Source organism: Squalius cephalus (assembly GCF_949319135.1).
Source record: "Squalius cephalus genome assembly, chromosome: 9".
In the NCBI taxonomy this organism is placed as follows: domain Eukaryota; kingdom Metazoa; phylum Chordata; class Actinopteri; order Cypriniformes; family Leuciscidae; genus Squalius; species Squalius cephalus.
The window spans coordinates 20,153,722-20,178,817 of record NC_137130.1 but is presented as its reverse complement, the minus strand read 5'-3'; the positions used below and the strand labels follow the sequence as shown (position 1 = coordinate 20,178,817).

The 25,096-nt window shown below is 36.8% G+C and overlaps 2 protein-coding genes across 3 annotated transcripts in view; one reads left to right on the top strand and one right to left on the bottom strand.

Annotated features, from left to right (window-relative positions):
• Nucleotides 1–69: 69 nt before the first annotated feature.
• On the bottom strand, nt 70–20,878 carry kif5c (kinesin family member 5C). Of its 2 annotated transcripts, none has more exons than XM_079882060.1 (26): nt 20,409–20,878; nt 14,950–15,037; nt 14,770–14,843; nt 13,450–13,554; nt 12,695–12,743; nt 12,527–12,582; nt 12,344–12,431; nt 12,077–12,201; nt 11,563–11,667; nt 11,234–11,382; nt 10,962–11,110; nt 9,680–9,846; nt 9,515–9,583; nt 8,228–8,434; nt 7,987–8,130; nt 7,057–7,245; nt 6,335–6,452; nt 6,123–6,199; nt 5,661–5,770; nt 5,370–5,471; nt 4,374–4,434; nt 4,172–4,243; nt 3,367–3,471; nt 3,055–3,271; nt 2,692–2,855; nt 70–2,090 (listed from the first exon to the last, which is right to left on the bottom strand). In XM_079882060.1, exons 1-25 carry the CDS (start codon nt 20,532–20,534, stop codon nt 2,704–2,706), a joined length of 2,904 nt encoding a protein of 967 aa, XP_079738186.1. In that variant the 5' UTR covers nt 20,535–20,878; the 3' UTR covers nt 70–2,090; nt 2,692–2,703. The 2 variants fall into 2 exon arrangements, with proteins under 2 accessions (XP_079738186.1, XP_079738187.1); XM_079882061.1 differs by having other exon boundaries at nt 76–2,135.
• A 2,512-nt stretch (nt 20,879–23,390) lies between these two features.
• The window catches only part of map3k19 (mitogen-activated protein kinase kinase kinase 19), a gene marked incomplete at its 5' end in the record, with an annotated part of 13,254 nt that continues 11,548 nt past the window's right edge, over nt 23,391–25,096 (top strand). The window contains one exon of the mRNA XM_079882373.1: nt 23,391–23,561. Within this exon, the coding sequence (XP_079738499.1) occupies nt 23,391–23,561 (171 nt within the window). The remainder of the gene's footprint in view (nt 23,562–25,096) is intronic.

Genomic DNA, 25,096 nt, shown 5'->3' with positions numbered 1-25,096 from the left:
TGTTTCACAAACTATAGCTATAAAAGTAAAATTGTTTGCCAAGAGAAAAAGACAAAACTGGTGAAAGATACATTTAGTAACCTTTTATTGATTCCACATCAATATCTGATAAATGAGTGTCAGTGTAGCTGAAACCCTGTTATGTTATCCATAACTTTAAGCTTGACATCTTGGAACAAACATTAGCAACCATTTTATATCCATGTTGTGGCACTTCCTTCAAAGCAACTGAAGTTCATTTATTGTCCTCTGATCTCATTTTCAGATGCTCCATACACTGCTGAGGTAAAGTTCATAGCACTTTTCAGAAACACTTATGAACAAGAACCTGAAGACAAACACAATTTTAAGAGGTCACTGTGTGCATTACAGTAACTCACCACCATAGAGCTACATGGAAAAACAACATCCAAGGACATACAAAAACACTAGACCTTGTTAAGTTATGGGCTTTGAATACTTTACATTAGTAGATCTTCTAAAGAGGAAAAACTAATTATTTCAATGATAAGCAAAGTTCATTTGCCAAGGGAAATACATATGGAACCATGGATTTCTGTGAATGTATTTGTGTTTTTAATTAGTCAGTTACACAATCCTACAAGAGAGTGCAATAAAGTGCTCACAACACTTATTATCGAGTTGGTCAGCCTTTACAGTAAACTGAACAAGATTTTGTTTTCATCATATTAACATTTTCATGTACTGATTACAAGTGATAAGAAACCAAGCTGCGCACACAGACTCAAGATCTTACCAGAGACAATTAACACCGGACAGTAGGCAACGTTTTATACTAGCAAATGATTGTAAATAGCTATGGCATGATAGCATGGTTTACATGGTTTCATATTCGTTGAAACAATATTTGTGGTTCTTTAAAAAGCCTATGATATCTCTCAAGGAGGATTTTTAAAAATCCTTCATCATATTTGAATGATATCAATAAATAATGATAAAATGATATAAAAATAAACAAAATTAAATTATGCAGTATAATTGAGCACATAAATATCTAATTAAAAATCAGCTGTAAAATCTCTCCACATTTCCTTTCTTAAACGCATCTGATCTTTTCATATGTGAAGCTCTTTTGTCTCTGACTTTGGTACTAAGTAACAATAATATTACCTACAACAACAAAGATCTTCAAATGATTCCTGGTTTTACCACTAATGTTGTATTACTACTGATATTTTACAGTTGTTGTTTGCTCCAGAGCACCTTACGGTATAAATTACAGTAAAGAATATGTTCAAAGCACCTATATCTGTATAAAAACATGTACACATAATGACCTGGCTCTAATGTGAGGAAATTAAAATAATCTAAAAAAGACAATTATGCAAATAAAATAAACTCAATTCCAATACTTAATGTATACAAAAATAAATTAATATAAAAATGAACATCCATTAATATCAGTTATTATAAATCATGACGAATTAAGCTTGAAGCAACGTGTGTGTTCCTAAACTACATTCCAGTCATGTCACTGCATGTTCTCAATGGCCATTAAGACTGAAAGAATTAGTGCCAATTAAAAGAACCGCACAGGCTCTGTTACTCCTGAGGTTGTAAAAACTTCCAATGCTGATTTTTGAGACAACTTTTCATCTTTCAAGTCTTCCTACTATGGAAACTATCCTGGCATCTGTGATAAAAGATGAGCTGAATTACTATAATCAGAATGTAATTCCAACACTGAAGACTTTTTCAAATACAAAGCGGGCAGAAAATAGCCAAAGAAGAGAGAAAAAGTCACAATGAAATAGCACTTTATATCTGTTCAAAAGACAATATCCTTTTGTCTTAGTGTGTGGGTCTGGGTTTGTTTATTCATTGATGAGTCCACAGATCTCCATTCAGGGCTGATGAATAAACGGAGGGAAGAAGGGAGTTGACTTAAACAGGATGAATGCGTGGAGGTCATGGTAAGGACAGTAAGTAAACTTGAAAAGTCTTTGTAAAAGATGACAGTAGTTGTTTTCCCCCCTCAGCGACTAGAAAAGACTGCATTGGAAAAAGACGTCTTGTTGCCGGAATGAAAAGATGTGCAGACAGGTATCCAACTGGTCTTTTTTTGTCCCCTGTTGGAAGTGTGAAAAGTTAGACACACCATGTTGCAAGGAATCCTGTCAGGAAAAATATAAAAGTAAACATTTCAGCACCCTAAACATTATATTGCCAACAAACAGCTTTTCTTGCCACCCAGACCATGAGGAAAGTTATCTTCATGACTATAGGTAAAAAAAAGTGGCCTACCCTGAAATAGATGCATAAACTCTGACAACATTTCAGTGAATGCCAGATGGCACTAGAGTCTGTCCACTGTTCACTGACTTTCCCAAGCATTCGGGCGCAGATCTTTTGTAGCTATTATATCCATGTCGCTCCATCTTAGTCAAACAGTTGGCACAGTAACTAATGTTACACCACAACTTTCCAACTAGTCACTAGCACTTCCCAGATGCATCACATGCTGCTGAAACCTAATTAGCAGCATTTTTCTGCACTGACCCATTCATTTCAACATTAAGCCAAGCAGAATCACACCAGCTTGTGCCAAAGTCAAATTAAGAAGAGAAAACATTCATCTGAAGGAACATGACATGACTCCATAACTGAAATGAAGCAAAACATATTGTTGTAGCAGGAAAAGCAACAAAAGACTGTTTAAAACAAACATACGTGGTGTGTTTTTCACTTGTTCCTGTGATGGTACTGCAGCAGCTGCTGCTGGTGCTGCGGTTGGTGTTGGTGGTGTCGTCGTGGGCTTGGGACGCCTCCTCTGACACTGTGGCCCGATGTGGCAGAAGCCACTGGGTGATGATGTCCAGCACGAATAGGCTTAGCTACAAGAAACAGTGTGGTTCAAAATTTAACTTACAGAAAATCTCAAGTAAAGTGAATGAATTTACTTCATAATATATGGGAGACATATACAGCAATGCATGAGAGTATGGTCATCATGTAACAGGAGACATTGTGGTACTATGGAGTATGTGGCGCTCTCTACTGGATATAATGCAACATTGAAATCTTGGGTCTGACCGATCTGTGCGGTGTGGTTCCTCCTGGCCTGATTCTTGGCTTGGATGACCTCCTTGATGCGGTCCACCTCCTGCTGGTACTTCTTACGGTCTCTCATGGCACTTTCTTTGGCCTCTCTCAGAGCAGACTCCAGGATCTTCACGCGCTCAGCAGTTGCACGCAGGCGTTTCTCCAGTTTGGGCAGCTCACATCTTAAGTCTGCATTATCACGTACCAGCTACAGATACATAGAAATTAAAGAATATAGATAACTATATACAGAACTACAAATTATATTATATTATATTACATTTCATGTATATATATATATACCTGCTTGTGGACTTTGGTGAGCTGTTCCAGGTTGTTCTCCAGGAAAATGATTTTCTGTTTTTGTGCCAGACTTCCCCCAGATTCATCAGCGTCCAACTCCATACTCTACAAAAAAAAAGTTTGAACCACAGGTAAAAAGTGTACAAATTTTAACTAATAGTGTAGATATCACCATACTTTGATTTAACCACAGTACATTAAGAAAATGGTTTTGTATTACAAATTTTCTGAAAGGTTATGTTTAAATATGCAAGTGAGTCATTAGCGAATTAAATTTGCAGTCATGCATTTCTTGCACAAAAAACTGAACTTTGGACAAAGTCAAGTTTAGAATTCTTTTTTTATTTTGTTGACATTTTTTGGATCACTCCATGTATTATCAAAAACAACTTATTTTCACCATGTTTTGAAGAATAAAATGTTGTACAAGTCATTGTAAATCACAGAAATTAAAGTGGAAAGTTTGTTGTATGTAATTGGACGGAGATTTCTGGCTCAATGCATGAGAAAAAATAATTTAAAGATATGTATTGTGTAAACATTTTTTTTTATTAAATCTATTTTGGATAAGTCTGAAAGAACATGTTTTGGAAGCAAAATCTCAAAATTGGCCAGTGCATAAAAAACAATGATTTTGCCTGTAGTACCTTGCCTTAATGTTTTTCCTTGATATTGTCTAGTTTTGTATTATTAATAAATACAGTTGTAGCTGTTGGTCAGATAATACTATCACAAAGTCAAGATGAAAAAAGAAAATGAATAAATGAAGGGAACAATATTTGGATTGAATAGTTTGGATACTCACTCGTCCAATGCGACTATTGATGTCCTGGATGAACAGCTTCCGCAGGTTTTGGAGAGTCTGGAGCTCTTTGACCTTGTGGAAGAGAGAACAGCATGAACGGTGATCTAAAACAACTACTCCATATAAGAAAAACAGCTATGCATGTTCAAAGTGAACTACTCGGAGAGACAAACTCAGGGAATGCAGGGTATTTAAATCTTACCACAGTCTCTTCCAGACCTTTGAGATCTTCTTTGACTTGCTCTCTCTTCTCATTCAGCATGCTAATTAAAACAAAAACAAAAGTGATAACAAATGTGATCAAAATGCATCTTTTCTAAATTGCACAGAACGACAAATGCATGACAAACATACACTGAAGTATTTGCCATTTTAACTGCTCAGAGATTGGTTAAAGGTGCAGTAAGCAATTTCTGAGGAATTCTGTTGAAAGTGCATCACACCGAGCAGCACAACAAACTTGCAGCCAATCAGGAAGAAAGACTGTAGAAAGAGAGATGGCTGAGAGACATTACAAAGGAGAAAAGGTCAGAGGACTATCACAGGGATAATAAAGGTTATGACCAGACCAGAGCTTTAGGACCCGCATTAATATTAGAAAAGTTTTCCAGCATGAAGAGACTGTAGAAGATATTATTATTTAGAAAATAAGTAATTTAATATAATATAGCTTTATGTTTGTACACTATTATTTTCCCTGTTTGTGACTTTGGTTTGACTTTCTAAAGCCTGCAGAAAGCCTGGAATGTTGCTCGCAGCAGACAGTTCTATTCTACTGTCACATGGTAAAAAACCTTAACCTAAGAATATCTATAGTGTGTTACCATTTTTGTAAAAGAACGTATGGTATAGATTTGTGAACGGGGCAAAAATGTGGAGCTGCCTTTTGCAGAAGATGCTCAGCTTTGTTGTAAAATAAAGTTAAAAAATTATGGCATCAACAATCTCTGAGAAGTGATTTTTTTACAAAAGAGAGAAACCACAACAAGACCTAAGCTGGAAGGCCTGAAAACGGACACAGAGGTTGCGTTGTTTGTGCTCCATATGCGAGTAACAGTTTTGAGTGTGTGCTGCTGGTGACTTACAACAAACAACTAATTTTGGGGGCGGATCAAGGAAGGGAGGGGTGTGTTTGTTTGGGTTGATTCCGCTTACTGCACCTTTAATCTCTCCTAAACAATATGAGCAGTTGACTCACACAAGCTTCTGCAGTCTCTCGTCCTTCTTCAGTTCCTCCAGTTTGAGCTTTTCATAGTCAGACAGGAGCTGCTTCTTTTCAAGTTGAAGAGCCTGGTTCACACTGACATCAGATAACAGGATATTACTGAATAAACTGAGCAATTTTCAATTTTTGATGAGTGTTAGACCAATGCCAGTCACAAGTATATGAATTGAAAAAAAGCTTTTTTCACAAAAAATGTTTTTTTAATATTAATAATATTCAACTATTGAAGTGACCACGAGTAGTCAGAAAATAAAGTGAGATTACTCCTTAAACTCATCCAAGATCCTCTGTTTCTCTTCAATTTCATCTCGTAGACGCGAGAGCTGCTTCTGATGAGCCTCTCTGTGGCTTTCCATCTGCTGTTCTAGGGCTTGCTACACGCAGATACACAGAGAATATACATATTTCTGCTCATATGAATATAAATGGCACTTATATGGCACTGTCTATGTGAATCTTCTAGGACAATTTTGTGTAGAGTGTCATTCATTTAACAATGGATTTCAATAATAAAATATTTTCTTATTCTTTGCAGCAAAATTGGCCTTTTCTATATAGCTAAATAGTATCTATATATCTTAAAATATCCTTCAATACTTTCTTCTATCCTATCCCATTCATTGTTTGGTTCCTCAATGACACTGCTCTGCTTGTTTGAGCCTGACAAACAATGGTGCGAGTTTTAGGCGCCTAAGTCTATCTGACAAATGTGTTTTTGTACATCACCTTCATCTCCTCAGCGTCCTGCATCCTGCTCATGTGTTCCTTTTCCTTATCCAGGACTGAAACCTCATGCATCATTTCTGTGTGAAAAAAAAAAGATTATTTTAAACATACAGTGAAATCACTGTCAAAGGAACAAGTGCTTTTTCTGGATCTAAATGAAACAATTTTACTTTGTAAAACAATGCATTGTTTAGTATTAACTACACACAGACCCTGTGCGTGGAGTTTAGCAAGCTCCTCCGATAGTGAGTCGTGGCTTTCCTCCAGCTGTCTCTTCTTCTGTTCCATGTTCTGCATGTAGTCTGTGAGGGATTTGATCTTTGCCTGATGCTAGGTGCATTAAAAGCAAGCACACACTCAGAAATGACACATAGCCTACATACCAATTAAACGTATACACATACAATTAAGGCTACGTTTACACGGAAACGATCTGAAGAGAAAACGCAAAAGTGATCACTTTTTATTCTGCGTTTAGACGAGCGTTATGGGGGGGAAATCTGCGTGCATACGGTGACGCAAAAGTGTGTGAAATTCAATGTAGTATGCACTCCAGGCGGCTAGGTGGCAATGTGAAGCACTGATCGGTGCCTTCACTGTCTAGCAGACTTTTGCGTTTTTACCGTTTAGACGGAAACGCGACGGTGGAGCGTTTTTAAGATTTCCACTCTGGAGGGTGGTTTCACTTTTTTGCGTTTTTAAGCCCCAAAAACGCCGTCGCCGTCTAAACGAAAGGCACATCTGATAAAATATTTTTACGTTTTCACCCGCAAGCGTTCTCGTGTAAACAGGGCCTAAAGCAATAATAATGTATCCTTTAAAACTTTGTAATGAGTTCATCCAAAGGGACATTATACAAGATAAAAGTTCAAAGGGAGGAATCACATCTACAGGGTTCTGATCTAGAACCCCCACTAGATGGAGCCGTGCGTACCTGAGAGATCAGGAGCTGGCAGGAAGCGAGCTCCTTCTCGTTGGCCTGCATTTTGCGCACTGTGTCGGTCTGTGTGCTCTCAAGCTGTTTACTGCGGTTGACCAGAGACTTCACCTCTGACTTCATCTTACTGATGAAGAGCCGTGCCATGGTGAATTCCTCCTCCATTCCTCCGTTCATCTCTGTCATCTTAATAAAGAGAGAGAAACCAAACAAGCAGCATAGATCTCAGTCTGTTTCCATTCATTTGTTATTTGAATTAGCTTTGTCATGAAAAGACATTTAAACCTTTATCTGAACCTCTCACCGTCAGTCGCGCATATCCGCGATGTTTTGTGGTTTTTTAACACTTTTTACTTGTGTTTGTAGTTCCTCCTTCAAAACGCAATGGGTTGTGGGCAATATTAGCCTTTAGAGTGTGTACGGATCTACACTTCGAAAATCCACCAGAAATAGTAGACATCCGGGGACTTCTGGCATACTCTTTTTAACATACTATGCTTTGGGACACACTTATTTTAATCTCACATACTGTTTAGGATCGATAGTATGGACATTGAACATTGAGACGCAGAGTAAGAAAAAAATTCAATTTCAAATCAATGCTGTTCTTTTGAACTTTCTATTCATCAAATAATCTCAAAAAAATATAATGGTATTTTTTTATATTGTTAAATTAATTTTATATATATTTTATATTTTGTTTTTGTGAGGTGTGTATTCTTGTGATGATGAAAATTGAGGTGCAATTTACAAATTATATAAAAAAGGAAGTATAATGCACTCAGAATACAAAAACCCCAATAATAATAATAATAATAAATGAAAATATGAATAAAAATATATATCTTTTGTAAGTAAATAAGCCCTTTATTCTTGGGCTTTTGTGTTGTGCAGTTAAACTTTCTTTATGGAGGAGTGTATTCTTACCTTGTGGTCATTCAAGGCAATAACACTTCCAATCTCATTGAGGTCCCGGAGCAGTAGACTGAGGATCTCTGCTGATCTCTTCTTGTGATGTCCACTGAGTTCCTGCAGGGCAGACAGATCCCTCTCCACACCAATCAGAGCAGCCTAGAAGACAATAACAGCATAAAATCAATGAATTCTTCAGTTACATGAGCTTTTTGTGATATTTATTTTCTCTTTCCCTTCTCTTCAATGTACTTACGCTCTTTTGCACAAGCTCCTCTGAGATCTGTTGGTTTGTCTTGCCTCTCTCCTCCACCTCATGGCTTTTCTGGTCGTAATTCACCGCTAGCTCCTCTAAGGCCTGGAGCACCTCCTTCACCTCCCCTTTTGCTGCCTCGTTCTCATGCTGCAAACGGCTCAGATCTTCCTGGATCTTCTCATAGTCACGCCGTGTGGATGCCATTAACTGTGTGGATGCAGAATGGGGAAGTCGCACATTTATGTTGGTCAGAGGACTGTCGAATTCCTGCTTCTTTGTGGATGTCATTAATATATACACTACCATTAAAAAGATAGGAGTTTTAATTATTACTTTTATTCAACAAGGATGCATTAAACTGATCAAAGGTGACAGAAACATTTGTAACAATCCAACATCTTTACGATTTCAAATAAATGCTGTTCTCTTGATCTTTCCAGTCATTATAGAATCCTGAAAAAATGTATCACGGTTTCCACAAAAATATTAAGCAGCACAACTTTTTCAACATTGATAATAATAAGAAATGTTTCTTGAGGACTAAATCTGCATATTAGAATGATTTCTGAAGGATCATGTGACTGAAGACTGGAGTAATGATGCTGAAAATTCAGCTTTGCCATCACAGGAATACATTACATTTTAAAATATGTTCAAATATAGAACAGTTATGTTTTATAATATTAATGTTTTACTGTATTTGATCAAATAAATGCAGCATTGGTGAGCAGAATAGATTCCAATAGACTGACCCCAAACTTTTGAATGGTATGTACAATCAGTGATAGCAAAACTATTGTGTTGAAACATGTAATTATTTCCTCACATGGAAGTAAAAGGTATCAGTTGACAGTTCATTAGAAGAACATGTGAGGTCACTGCTATGCTGTTCAGTAAGATTTCATTAGAATCATCAGCAAAACTGATACAGAAGCAGAAATATGGGAATACAAATATATGTCCAAATGTTTCAAAAGAGGAGAAAACCCCAACAGAGATGCTGCAGAACTGTTTCCATGGGAACAACATTTATTTCCACCTGAATAACTAGGAGCCGCTTGAGAGATGCTCTTTGTACCGGACGGGAATTTCTAAGGATAGGCAGTGAGATGATATATTTTCAACTAATAATAACCTCAAGTACTTGTTTTGATAAACATTTAAATAAGTAAAGCTGTTCCATGGTTCCTTCAGACCCATTGCAGGCAAGGCATCATGGGAAGACATGTGTGACATCATAAATTGTAGAGGGCATGAGTGTTCATCTCTATACTGAGCCGGACTCACCTCATCCTGATCCACCATCTGCTGCTTCAGGTTCTCTGCCAGCTGACTGTGCTGGTTGATCTCATCATCCTGTGGTGAAAGAGGGAAAGAGAGAGGAAGGGCTGAATTGTGAGGCTTGCACTTCCTGATGCACATTTCTAACAGCGTGTGAGAGGTATTTATCACCTTGTCGTCTAGCTGCTGATATAGCTCATTGATCAGCTCCTCATATCGGGTTTTCTCTGAATCAGGAAGAGGCTCAGGAGGCGGAGCCGAAGTGTCAATTACGGGAGCGGCTTCAGTATTCTTCGACTCTTTACTGCTGTGCTGTTCATTAACAGGTACACTCTCACCTGAAGATAAAGGAGTGAAATATCTCAAAACAAAATTAATAAAATAAAATAAAAAATAAAAACAGGCTCTGGTTCCTTAACTAATAAAATGAACAAGGCTTTCAGGAAACAGTCCTGCAGACCTGATGATAAAAAACACTGACTGGACGTAAATGAAAAAACAGCTGCACAAAGAGTCAGAGCCACATTCATTCTCTGGGCTTTATAAGTCTGAGATGGGAGAGAAATCTTGAACTCAGCATCTGTGTGTTTTATTGGGCAGTAGAGGTGGAGGGGAGCTGATAACACTGACAGAGAAAAAAAAACTATTCATCGGGATGCATGAGAGAGAGTCAGACATACTGAGAGAATGACAAAAACATAAAAACACAGAAAGAAAGTAAAGCTTTGGACTGAGGTCTGAGGTAACTGAAAATATTAAAGGAAAGTGAATATATTTAGCAATATACATTAGTGCTTTGTAGCAAACATGCATTCACTTAATAACAGGCCTTCTGTTTAGAGTCATTATGTGTTTACCCTTCCACAATCAGAGTAATTAGTGCTGATTGGTATTTATCATTGTCAATTATTGTGAATGTTTGTCATCAGTACACACATGGTTTACATGAAAGCCAATTTGTGTCAAGCTCTCATCAATATAACAATATATTAACATATACTACTGAATAACTTCATTTCCTCTTTGGAAACATCATTATTTTACTCAAAAACAATGACCTTAATAAGTCTTAAGCAAACAGAGGAGGAAGAAATAACTGGCTCCCCTCATTGTGGGGTCCATTTCAGAAGTCAAATCGGAAAAAAACAAAGCTTTTGTTAAGACAATTACATCAAAAATCGACTGGCCTCTGCAGAAAACCAAATGATACGCATCTTCTCAACCATTACAGTATTTTCAAATAAACTGCTTCAAATGTCAAACATCATTCCAATGAAATGATAGGACATTTCTCATTGTCCTAATTAACAATAAAGTATAATAATAAAACTATTAAACATTAAACTCAATAAAAATATCTTTCTAATCAGTTAAATATTTGTCAGTCTGTAACAGCAAAGTGATGTTTTATCATTTGCAGTGGCTGTGTGCGTTCTCCGTTTTCTCTATTTACCTTTTCGCCATCGTTTGAGCTCATTTTCTAGCCGCTGGATGATGATTTTCAGACCTCTGGTCTTCTCTTTCTCTTTCTCATATTTCTTCTTCCATTCCTCAGCTGTGAGCTCCATGTTAACAGAAACTGTGTTTTTGATGGTTTTGGCCCTACGTGAAAGAGAGTACAGTGGAAATTATTTCTATATGCGCATGTTTGTTTCATATTTACCGCAGCACTGAATTTCAGACTTAATTTTAGGAGAAATATTATAGGGCATAAAATGGCTTCACCTCTGGCCGAACATGAGAGTGGATTTGGTCTCAGCCTCATTAAATACAGAGGGAGAGCAACAGATGACGATGGTTGTTCTGCAGTTCCCACCCAAAGAGTCCTGAAGGATCCTGGTCATTTTACTATCTCTGTAGGGCACATGGGTTTTCTGTAATGAGAAAGATAAGGCAAAACATAAATAATTTATATCGCAAATGTATTGCTTTGTACTGTGAGAGGTGTATACATGGCCTAGATTATGTACACAAATAGCATTTCAGAGAGAAGAGAGGAAGAGGAAGGGAAAAAAAGAAAGCGTCTGGGCAGATGAGACCGTTTCAGCACTTACGGTTCCTTCGGCCAGGGCTGAGATGACGTTCCCCAGAGCAGAGAGAGACTTATTGATATTTTTAGCCTCGTCCAACACAGATCCTTCTGCTCCAGTTTTACTGACCTGTGTTTGATAGAGAGAGAGAGAGAGAGAGAGAGAGAGAGAGAGAGAGAGAGAGAGAGAGAGAGAGAGAGAGAGAGAGAGACAGAGAGAATATGGAGATATTATATCATTCTCAAACCTATTTGTAGGTTTATTATGACTCTGTCAGGATTTTTGAACTATAATTCTAAGACTGAGAACAAGAGTGTGATCATATTTTGTGACGCTAGCCAAAGGATGACGTAAAAAAAACGAATGCTGCTTTGATTGCGTTAAAAATATTTTTAACGCATTAAACTGAAAAAGTTTGACAGCACTAATATATATAAAATTTTGGTACTGCTTTTCTAGATATAGCTGGATACTAGATTTTGCTAAACAAAAACAAAGACAAAAACAGAAAGAAAAAAATAAATCAATAAAAACATGCCTTTTCACTTCCTGCAAGATCCACCAGGTAGAGTTTTCCGCACAATTTCTTCTCTGTCTCCACATTCTCCTGCTTAATATTAATGAGGAAAATGCTGTGACTGCGGGAGCTGTGCTCATTCATGTCTGTAACACAATGTAACATCAGAGGACCATGTGTTAAGGTAAAAACAGTGTAACAAGGTCAAGATAACAATGAATATTAGTTATGTTTGATTCAGAATGTGATGTATTATATTCAGGTAAATAAGGTTAAATAGTCACTCACTTGTGACAGCCACATGACGATTGGATTTACCCTCGTCGATCACATCCATGACATCCTCTGGACTGGACACAAAACGCTCTGTGCAACCCTGGCAACAGAACAGCATCAAAAGACACAACACATCAAGGAAGTGTTCGCTTCACGCCTGGGACTGAAAAACACTGTATTGTGCATCTGTCCTACCTTGACAAAGGGCACCCTGTTCTTATCCTCATGTACAGCCAGGTTGGTTTTGGAAACTTTAGGATTAGACAACAAAAAATGTATTTACACCATGGAAAAAAAAGCATTAATATTATTTTTAAAAGAATCTTAATACTATGAAGAAGAATGTGATTGTTTTTATCTCACCATCAAGCAAGTCTCTGATTTTGTCCAGGTAGATTTCAAAATAAGAGACCTGTGATAAAGGGGTGGCTGTTAATTATTTTGTAAATATTAAAATTTAAAAAGTGGCTTCGTACTTTGAAAATAATGATTCAGTTCTATATTAATGGACATGATATCAAACAACAGTTCAATACTTTATTAACTTACCCAATAACTGAATATACTGTATATCACTTTATGTCAGAGATACATTCATCTAATATATATTTGTTCAAAACAACTAAGCTTAATATACATTTTTAAAATCATTAATATGTTTATTAAAAACTATATAATAGTTGATGGTTTCACATGTGAACATACACAAGCAGATTTATTGTTGAATAATTTCAGCTCCCTAATGGACCCTTTCCACATTTCAGGGGTTCTCAGAAGCAGAAGTCACCATAGTTGGGTAAACTTCTAAAGTGGTAAATGGACATTTCAATTTCTGCAGTCCCATTTGATCCAATAGGAAATTATAAAATCCATGATAGCGTTTATATGACTTTTTAAAAGAGGAAAAAAATATAGAGACAGTCACTTATTTGCCAACACTCAGCCGTTGTGTTAGAAACACTCACACAGCAGCGCTAACTACTTTTCTGAAATGTAATGCCAAAGTAATACATCAAAGTATTATAACTGTACATTCAATTTTGTACAAATGAAAATATAATAAACAATGTTAATAACCGTAGAAATGCGTCATCACAGTCTGTGTAAAGGGTCCTTACCTTGATATGGAATTCCAGGTTCTCATCCATAGAGTAGATGTGGTCAAAGATGTCCTGGGAAATGCGAGGGATGATGCCCATCAGCTGGGGGTTGTGGAGCTGTCCCTGTGTGCATGTTGTAGAGGACAATCAGAGCAAATATTTGACAAGATGGCACTTATTTCTGCCAGCTAGAGTAACTTATGTAAGAACGAAGCACTGCATTGAAGAATTTCCTTCTCCATCTACTTTACTATAGAGGGTATCCGCATCACAACCTACCTTTGTATTTGTATAAAGTGTTCACAGGCAAATTTGCTTTATGTATTTCCCCGGCATCGAAATCAGGCACATATAAATGTCAGGAAACACGATTCCTGGCTGCATGTCAATATCCATGGATCACTGGATCTTTGGAGAGTTGTAAGGAACACAATATACTGACCTTTAGTTTAAACATATAATCGTTCGTTTTAATCGCATTTTCGTAGTTTCCCCTGTTAAATCCAGTCACGCAGCAGCTCTATTGCCACTCAGTCCGGCTGAGATGGGCGTGTTCTGGCGGGAAAGTGACGTCAATGCATACCCTCTGTAGAAGTTTTGTAGCCCCGCCCCTTTTCAGCGCTGCGCCCGTTGTGTTCTGTCTTCCGGTTTGTATTTCCACAGCATGAAGGTCAGATCTTACGGATTTATGAATGAACTGCTCGTTTGAACATCTTCCCGGTTTACTGACATTTGTCATCCGCTTCAAACATTACAATGCTCATGATAACTTTTGTTAGTAAATCCACTTCACCAGCTAATTACTCTTCGACAGCGATGCCATAGGAATATACTGTACAGAGCTACCGCAAAAATGGAAGTTCAAACACAATATTCTAAAGAGGGCTACGTGCTTGTTTCACTGGTGCAGAAGGTCTATATGTGTGCAATGTGATTTTTAAATAAGGATATCAGTATTCCCTCTGAGGGACGTATGAGGACATCCTGTTTGGCATGCTAATTTGCACCTTTCAGTGGTTACAAAGTGATTCATTTTCAGAAACATTTTTCAAATAACTGAATTTATTGACTTTATATTCAAAACCTTTGCTGAAAGCACAGGCTGTTTCCAAGGCAACACCTTCAGTCAAATGGCATTTTGCCGCTGTTGCAGCAGTTTGGCATTTGAGTCATTTCATGAAAGATGCTGAGAGATATTCATCAATCTAGAGCAATTTGTGACTGAGCACAGTGACACTTTCTCACCGTACATGTGCTGAAAGGTTACTTTATTATTGAAAAATTAGAAATGTGTGAACTTGATACCAATCCTTATATTATATATTATTTCTGCCTTACCTCCATAGTGTGAGTCTTCCCTGATGCGGTTTGGCCATAAGCAAAGATAGTCCCATTATAGCCATCCAGCACATCTGAAATGCAAGATTCATGTTTCAACTTTCAAACATTTTCATTTCTTTCCAGGTCTGTATAATTTAACTTTTCAAACTTGTTCATGCAACTATACGCATTTACAACCTTTAACAATCTGTTTGGCACAGGCATCATATACTTGTTCTTGTGACGTGTTCGGAGGAAGGACTCGGTCAAAGATATAAGGCTTGCCCTAAAAAGACAAACAGATTAGTCAAGATTCAAGTAATGGACAGGAACAAGTAAAAAGGTTCAAAAGGTATCTCTGAGAGAAAATATCTTTAATATTGTGTTTTAAAGATATCAAACATGTAGATTAAATGTACTGTATGTGTTAGTGAATGTGGAGTAAATCAGACCCCCTTTTTTGCTGATATGACAATTGCTACAAAATGTTTCATAACACACACAATATGGAGGAACGATGGTTTGAATAGAAACTAGGGCTATAATACCTTCACACAGTTTACGAATAATAACTCTATTAGACGGCTAATGATAAAAGCTGGATGTTTAAGACTTAAATTGCAAAGTTTCTCAATTAAGTTTCTATTATTTTAGTCAAATGCAGATAAATAAGTTTGATTTCATTATATATAATATTAATTTATGCATTATCGTATTATTGCATCGAGAGGTCAGTCAGCCTCTTTCTTTTGCTGACGCTGCACAGATTCAACTAATGGCTATTTATGAAGTTCCCCAGAGGATTTCAGTGGTATACACTGTTAAAGAGAAAATAAGAAGGACCTTGTGATGAATACAGCCCATCCCCCAACTGCCAGTCAATCTTATTGAGCCCCAACAAATCTCTCTCTTTTGTTTTGATTCTGAACCTGCTGGTAAGATCTGGAGACTTAGAAACTGCTGTGCAATAAGAAATAATTATCCAAAGAAAGAACTACCTGCAGTGGAATATTTTTCATAATTATGTAAACTAAGTTAAAGGTGCTCTAGTCTAAGCGATGTTGGGTGACGTCACAGCTTGTTGACGTTCAAATTTCTGTTAAACAAAACGGAGGCTAGCTCGACCCTCCCCCTCGCGTTTCTTCTCCTTTTCCCTCTTCTTTGCTATTTGTTCATCGGAACGTCGTCTCTTTGGTCGTGTGTCAGCCATATCAAAATTCAAGAGAATATAATTCTAACGTTAGTCGTTGGCTAGGACATCTCTCCTCTAGCTAACTTCCCTCTTCATGCTTCTCTCTCCTCCACTCCCCACACCCCCCTTTCATGTGCACGCGCACTAACCCCCCAATATCCCCAATCCTAATTCCTTACCCAATACCTAAACGCAACAACTACCTCACTAACTATTAATAAGCAGTAATTATGAGTTTTTTGAGGCAAAAGTCATAGTTAATTCATAGTGAGAATTGGACCCTAATCATAAGTGTGACCCAAAAGTTGTCTGTTCGAATTGTAGTACATACATTCTTTCTCCTCTGCCATTCTTCTTTCCATATGTTTTTGTGCATTTTTTTTTTATATATAATCTATCCTTTTTTTGTCTAACCATTATGGTTAAACTTTTGTATAAATAAGTAATATAAAAAATAGTTTTACTGTATAGTGAAAAATCAGCTAACCAAGATATATTTTTAGCATTGGCATTCTGAGTCCCACTTTATATTAAATGTATTTAACTACTAACATTTAAATTAATAATTTGATCCATTGCATTCATTGAGTACACATTACATTGTACAAAAATACCTGCTTGTAATTATAGCTGTAATTGCACTGTTGACTCTTCCCTCAGACTTTAACCCACCCTTAAACCTAACCACACCACCAAACCTGTCCTAACCGTACCCGTATCACACCTCAATAGCTGCGTTTTGCAATACAACATGAACACAATAAACACACTGTACCTAACATTTAAGTACCTAACACATTTAAGACCCCCCTAATATTAAAGTGTGACCGTGTTATTTTTACATATGCACACAGATATCATGGGGAGCTCATGTACTGCTGACAGCAGTTTTTCCACATCCTCCTCCGCCCATATGCACACAAATACACTCTCATATGGGAAGAGAGAGAGAGAGAGAGAGAGAAAGAGAGAAAGAGAGAGAGAGAGAGAGAGAGAGAGAGAGAGAGAGAGAGAGAGAGAGAGAGAGAGAGAGAGAGAGAGAGAGAGAGAGAGAGAGAGAGCTATGCCTTACTAAAACATCAATAAATCTAACAAACGGACCAGCTGACCTAAAACAGATGAAATGAAATATCCCTGGCATGCATTTACCCTGTTGATTATCTAAGACATCACATGCAGACACCAGTTCTGAAGCGTTCACACAGACACATGATTTCTCTGTCTGTCTGTTTGATTAAGCAGGTAGGGGTCAAGCATCCCCACTGAGACTGTTGCTCAAACCCAGACCGTCACCACGGAAACTACATCCCACTCAGAAAGAAAATCACTGATTGGCTGACAGTCAGCACCTGTCTCCTGGCCAATAGTGGAGGAGAATAACATGACTGCTATACAATCATCTCTTCCTTCCATCTCTCTCCTTTCTTTCAGCACATAGGCAATCTCTTCTGAGACAAATACTCTTATGCTAATTTAATTCATCTTTGTAATACAGAATAATTGTAATAAAAAATAATTACCAGAAAACTGCTATCAAAAGGCAGATATGTTTTTAAAAGTATTTTATATTTAGTGAATAGCAAATATCTCAGATGAAACTCTGCAGAAAGGACATGAATCCTAAATCTTGCATTTGACTTTCATATGTGCCGTAGTCTGAACACTATATCCTTTATATTAAAAAAAAACACAGGCTGTATATAAAAGGACATGTGTTCAGGACAATGCATTCTTTAAGTCAATAATTTATGCACACTATCTAGGGACCATCAAGGCTTTTCCAAGAGTGCTCAGGATTTGACCAGCTTCAATCAAAAACCTATATCATGAACAAATGCTTGAAAGGATAATGCATCTTTTCCTGTCCATTTCAGATGGGTTTGTAGAATAGAAATAGCAGACTACATGCAGTATTCAAATAAATGATGTGCATCACAAATAAATCTAATAATACAGTAAATGTAAGAGTGGTGATGTCAAAATATAAAAGAGAAATAGAAATACAGGCAACTAGAAAGGTTTATACAAGCAACATGAATGTGACTATGTGCGTGACAAACAAGATTGTCCCAATCCTCAATGGACTTGCTTAAATATTCCACTAAATCATCCTAAACGTTCCCTGCCAGCCCTGGCCCCACAAATGGCACCTCTGTCACTACGGCAACGTAAATTACTCGCAGGAGCCCTGGGCCCCTTTGTGGCCTTGCACATATAATAAGATGTTTCCACCCACATTAAACACAGCTGACCAGTCAACCCTCATAATGCAGAAACATCAAATCCAGCCTGATACTGACATGCTGCAAATGATTAGTGATTTCTCACTGTCACAAACTGTCCTATAAATCTCCCTGCAATTGTTTTGTGGTGGACAGTCATTTAAGGAGTTTATACGCAAACACAAACCGTGCAATCTCTTTACTTTTGTTTATTTTAAATAATTAATACATATTTAAAGAAATAATTATACTGTAAGATAAATTATTTTCTTCAAAATAGTTGCAAAGTTGCTGAATTTTTTGATGAATTAGTGAGTTAAAAACAATACATTTTAGTAACGAATAATAATAATATTACGCCATCGATTACTAATTATTATAATTAAATACTCAATTATTCTTCACATTTTAAGTCCATATTATATCAATATATTTTACTCAATAATTCAGAGGTGGATTAAAAATGTCATTTTTCGATTTCATTTCACATATTTAAGACTCTTAATTGACCAAATATTCTTTTGCATTATATAAAGTTATTTTGCAGAATTAGTTACATAAATTAATTTTTATTTCCAGTTCATCAAGACGACAGATAGATAGATAGATAGATATATAGATAGATAGACAGACATGTATTTTTATTTCCAGTTCGTCAAGAGACAGATAGATAGATAGATAGATAGATAGATAGATAGATAGATAGATAGATAGATAGATAGACATTTCTTTTTATTTCCAGTTCATCCGAACTGTTGGGGGAGGAGGTGTGAAATTCACCCTTCCCCCACAAATGAATTTGATTTTATTGACCGTTTACAATCTGTTGCGTTAAAGATTAGACTTTCTGTGACACAACACAGACGACTAAACAACAGTCACTAATGAGATGCAGGTAGTTAAATGTTGACAGTAATAAATGTACATATATTAACCAGATCTCCATTCAAAATCACACTTGTATCCTAAAGCTGAATGTCTGGCATTAGGACCATCAGGCTGTGCATAGTCTGCAGGGCACCATTAAAGAGAATTTACATCAGAAGCAGAAGTCTAATACCTGCTACGCTCGATTTTCTGTGCAGATTAGGCATGGTAATGCTGATTACCATTTCAATGGGTCGGATAATATGGGCTATTGTGTTTGCACAAGGGATTTCTGGAGGTTTACTGTAAAACATAAAAACCATCAGTATCTTACTGCGTCGACACTCCAGCTTATTTATAGCATGTCACACACCCACACAAACACAGTCCTTCGGACTCTGCATTCCAGGTATCAATTGCTCTTTAATTTAATCACTACCATATTGTGTTATTAAAAGATAAATGAAGCTAGGCTCTGACCCATAATAATCATCTTCCAAAGAAACCACAAATACTTCCAAGTCCTATAGTGAAAAAGCACTGCACATGGCTGACAAGCACTCTACCTCTCCATTCAAAACAAAGAAGAATGCAATAAGTTTAATCAACAAACAACTTGCTATTCTAAATGATTATTACAAAAACCTGTCACATCTAGTGGCCATTAAGAAAATCATGATATTAAAGTAAACAAAGTTATTGTGGTGAGACATGAAAACAATGAGTGTGAGAATTTTTTTGTGAATTCTGTCTTCCAAACTAAAATTTGACGCTCTTACATCTATTGAGTGAACTGTAATTTAAAGTACATTCAGTCAACTAATGAAGACATATTGAAATTGATAAGATGAATTGTGATCTCTGGACAATTGCCACGTGGTATTTTATATAATGTGCAATTTATTAAATATATTATTTGTTATATTTGTTAATAATGTTTGACATTTTTGTGCATTACCTTCCAAATGTTTGTTTTGTGTTTCATACTGTATCTGTTTTCATACTAAAACAATTTTGCTGAAGTAAAACAAAAGAAAGCATGTCCGATGCTATAATGCTTATAAAAGCACTATATAAATAACTTAAAATGCAACAATTTTAAAAAAGAGTTTGCTTTTCAAATGATATTTTTGACTGTCTAAAATAAATAAATAATAATAATAACGTTGTACGAGCTTTTGAAATGAAAGAGCCAGATTCAGACAGATATGAAATGATAACACAAATGAGTCACAATAGAGTGATGGGCTATATTTATCTAAAGTTACATCATATAGCTATCTCCTGCACAAATAAAGAAAATGAAATTGTGAGAGAAAGATATAGGGACTTTCTGTCCACATTAATGACATCTGTAGACTCTAAAGACATCTTACCGTTATAACCACAGTGTCTTCTCCTTTGAATTTCGGTATGTATTTGTCACCTCTGGTGATTTCCGATTCGTTAAGTGGCCTGAATCGGCACATCACCTTCACACAACATTCAGCTGCATCCACCATCGTGTATGATACCGATTTTATCTAACGAAACTTTCTCTCCGGTCAGCAGATCTAGTCGTCCACCCAGCAGTCTGCAGAGGAATGCATCAATCAAACAATCAAAATGTCTCGATGCTTGCCAGCCGTTCAGCCCGTACGGTCCCTTCCTATTGGCCGGGCGAAAGAAGCGTTGAAACTGAAAACAATCTCAGATAAAACTCCTGGACACCGTTTTAAATATCGAGTAACATATCATATAATCGCCTAACAACAGTGTTGTCGTTGGCGGTGGCTGTTAGTGGCTGAAGTCGAGTGCACCTTGGTCGTTGGAAGAGCATCAGCACTGGACAGTTCCACCTCCTGCGGCTCCACGCGCTCTGACTGACGCCGCGGCGAGCCGCTCCTTCCACGCGCGCTTCTGCTGTCCAACAGCGCCTCTCAGCAGAGCTGCCCGTGACTGCAACAGCGACAGGGAGAGTTCGTTAAAAGTGCCCCAGTACTCTTTTGCCAATTAAAAAGTGCCAAAAATAAAGTCAAGAGCAGGGGAATTATCATATAAATTATGTAGTTACACTCATTTATGCATCATCACAAGGTGATTAAAAAAAAAATACCGTAACATTACATGTACCCCACCAAGGAAATCACATCTACATTTGGTAGACTAATGTTCACTTGAATTGTAATTTCTGTAAATTCAGTTCTGAGTCAGTTGATCATATTTTCTTTAAATGTCCCCTTTTGGTCTGACCTTTCAAAATTCCTTGCCTCAGAATCAAAATTGGACTTTGATATAACATTGTGTGACATAATCTGTTATTTCACTCACTGTAATCATAATATAGAATACATAGCAAATGCAATTATTTTACTGGCAAAATATTTCATTCATAAATGTACATGTTCTTTAGCAACCCCAATTAAATAACTTCCTTTCTGACTTTACCTAATTATGACACTAATAACAATTAGCCTAACAACAAAAAAAGTGTCAAAACTGTTAAGTTGTATGACGAACTGTTGAATGGTGCGTAACTTGATCTACTGCCTCTGTACATTGATGTGTATTATTGTATTTATATATTTACCTACTATTTCTTTTTTCTCTTTATTTCACTTTTGTTCTCTTTTGCTGTCATCCATTGTTGCTGTATTTAAGTGTTCAAGAAACTTTTGTTTATATCTGTATTATCTGATTTTTTCATCAATCATTAAAAAAAAGTAACATTACATGTTGTCACAGTTATGTTCATTTTGTCTTAGTTATCATGGACTTTTAGTTTGTTTTCATTCACATCATGTGTTCCTTTATTTGATTTTCCCGACAATCCTTTGTTTCTATGGTTACTGTTATTAGTTCATTCTGTTAAGGTGCACGTCATTAACTATCTTGTTTGAGTCACTACTGAAGTTCTTCCCTCACAGTCCTTCAGTGTTTGGTCTACGTTACATTTTGTGCGTGTTGTCTTGCCTGACTGATTATTATTTGCATTATCCTCATTAAACTTCGTATTGGGTTTGTATTCTTCATCTTCTTCTGCCTTCCTGCAACCACCCGTGACACATGTAAACAAAACAAGCAAGCCAAACAATGCAACAGTAAAAACAATACACATCGACCAATCCAAAAAAATTGCATATAAGTGGAAAAATCAATTATCCAAACAAGTATTTCCTGTTGGAATGATAAAAAAACAAAACAATTTTGCATTCAATAATAGTGTGTGAAATTGAGAAATCCTCCACAGTGACCGCTAGAGGTCGTTGGGGTTCTGTGTGGCTGTTCAAGTCTTGAATGGTATGTGATGTTTGATACTTAATGTTAAACCTAAAAATGCTCCCACTAAATCTAAAATGTGATGGTGTTCCAGTAAGTACTGTAAAAGCTATAGCAACGATTCAGTTAGATCATGATCAGTGAAGTGGATCACAGTATATGATCCTTTAATGCAGTAGAATTAAAGAGCGGTGTAATTCTGCCTATAAAGGCTGTTGGTCTCAGTGAAGGTCAATCAATGCAACTGTATCTCCACAGAATGATTCCCAGGACAGCTTCTGCTTAACACACAGGCAAAGAGGCTACAAGAGACAGTTTATGCTGACTGGGAAATAGCCTACGTTTTTTTGGAACAGGTGTAAAATATTGGAATAATACAATATGTCTTTAAGAATTATGAAATACAAATACAAAATGCACACTTCCCCTTAGAAACCAAAACAAAGGTCTCACGGTGAGTTCATTGTTTTCATGCCAAAGCTCTCCTTGGCAGAGTCTCCTTGACAACAGGCTGTAAACTCAAATCTGCTTCAGGCAAAGACGCAATGAAGACAAAGGACTGACCCTTAAAACACAAGGACGTAAACATTGGAACTAATTTAACTTCATTTAACTCAAACATTTCAGTCCAGAGAGGCACGGATGAGTGACACTGGTGAGTCTTGCTGGTTTTAATGTACCTAAGCAACAACAAGACACTTTTTTATGGTCTCTTATTTAATAAGTACTAATTTAACATAAAATAATTTGTCTTGGGAAGTTCTATGATGCATAACTTTATGCATTATAAATTGTTATTTTAGGCTCACAAGAGCTTCTCTTTTTCTTATGCATAAATACATGATAATTCATTTTTGTTTATTAGTCAGTTATGAGCTGCGTTGGGGTGTTAAGTAAGCATGAAAAAAAAACTATTTGGAATGTATCATAGGTTCAAAAATACTTAAAATAGTATTGTACTGCACTATTAAGACAGAACTGCATCATTTTTACTGCAGCACTTTTACATGTTGTGAATACTGAGGAAGGTATTCATTACAGCGAGTGCACCAGAACTGCAGCTAATTTCTGTGTTTGTGCGTCTGCCAGAACACTAGAGCATGAATAAACATGAAAGCAGCAGCTTTGTGGAGCAGCTGTTGAAGGAAGAGCTTGAGGCTGTGGCTCTGGGGCTGGAGCAGGGGATCTACTCCTGGGAAGAAATTGACCTGCCTCATGATTCACAAGGCTGCACTCCCCTTATCAGTGTCTGCAGGAGGGGTCTTACTAGGGTGAGACATTAGTGTGATACTATAGCTGACTTCTGTGTAGTAAATCTATTGTAGTGTAATGGGGTGTATTGCATTGATTGTAATATAATGGACATTATATTTCACTTAGTAGCTTTTCTACTACTTCCTGTTTTCTTTATTTAATAGCTATATTAAAGATTACACAATAAGTTTTAAAGATATAGCATCATGGGGGCACTGAACTGTTTGTAAGGTTCCTTTTGTTTGTGTCTGTGCATTGGTTATGAGGATTTTGCAGTGACTCTTTCTGCAGGTTACATCGTTACACCAAATGTTCATTGATTGAGTGAATAATTCACTCGATCAATTCATTCTAAACGTTCATTCAGGAATGAAAAAAGACTGTATGATTTCACTCTCTACTCTATACCTGTATTTATTTGAGGGGACAGCCATGTAGCAGTGTTCAAAACAATTGGAAGTTATCGAGTGCGCTCTCATAATGTACCTCAATAACGAGTGTACAACCAGGGGTCAGCAACCTATAAGGGATAATCACTGGAATGAGACAATAGCTAAATAGCTATGTAGGCCTATTTAATTTAGTTAAATTAAAGTCCTTCGAATTTGCATTCAGATGTACATTTTTGAGGTAACTATTCATCATAGTCACACAGCCTTTTTTATTGAGTTAGGTGATATAACTATTAAAAGTGTGAGATTTTAACCTGTGCTGGTGCGCAGATTTGACAAACCATTCGTGTGGCCAGAGGTGCGCAGACTGTGCACTTCAGTAATTATCCCTCTGCGTGCCATAAGGTTGCCGACTGCTGCGCTAGAGAATACCCATGCACTGTGAGAGTCAAGGTGAATGAATTCCCACATCTTGCCAGAGGAGCACTTCCACTGCACTCATGGTACGTTTACACGACAACAATGTACTAAAAATTGAAAAGCTTTTCTTTGCGTTTTTCGCGTACAGACGCCGTTTTCAGAGCGATCCCCATTCACGTGGATCTGTGAAAATGACTAAAAATGTTGTATTATGCATGCCAGGACAGTTGGTGATGTCACTTTGTAAAAAAACACTACACAGCTACTGAACACGTAATAAGCATGTGTATGACGTCACTTTTTTCACAAACTCGCGTTTTTGTAGTTTACACAGACGGTATCGTTTTCGATCGTTTGGCCTCCAAAAAGCTGTTGTCGTGTAAATGAACGGCCAAAACGAATAAAAAGTTTTCAATTATCAATCACTCGTTTTCATTCACTCATTTAGTGGGCTATATTAGTGGAGTAATGTAAGTAATGGTGCAATGGGGGCAATTTCGAATAGTGTGTTTATGAGTGTGTCATTGAATCATTTACTCAACCAATTAGTTCAAAATTACTGACTCATTCACAGCGCAATGGCAACATATAATTTTGATCTTGCTTCGTTTTGAATGATTTTTACTAGTGGAACAAAAATATTAAAGTAACCGCTAATGCTGTGTCAAAAATGTAGTTTACTCAATATTAAGTTATTGTTTATCTAATTGTTGTAATATCACACTTGCAATCGTGATGTT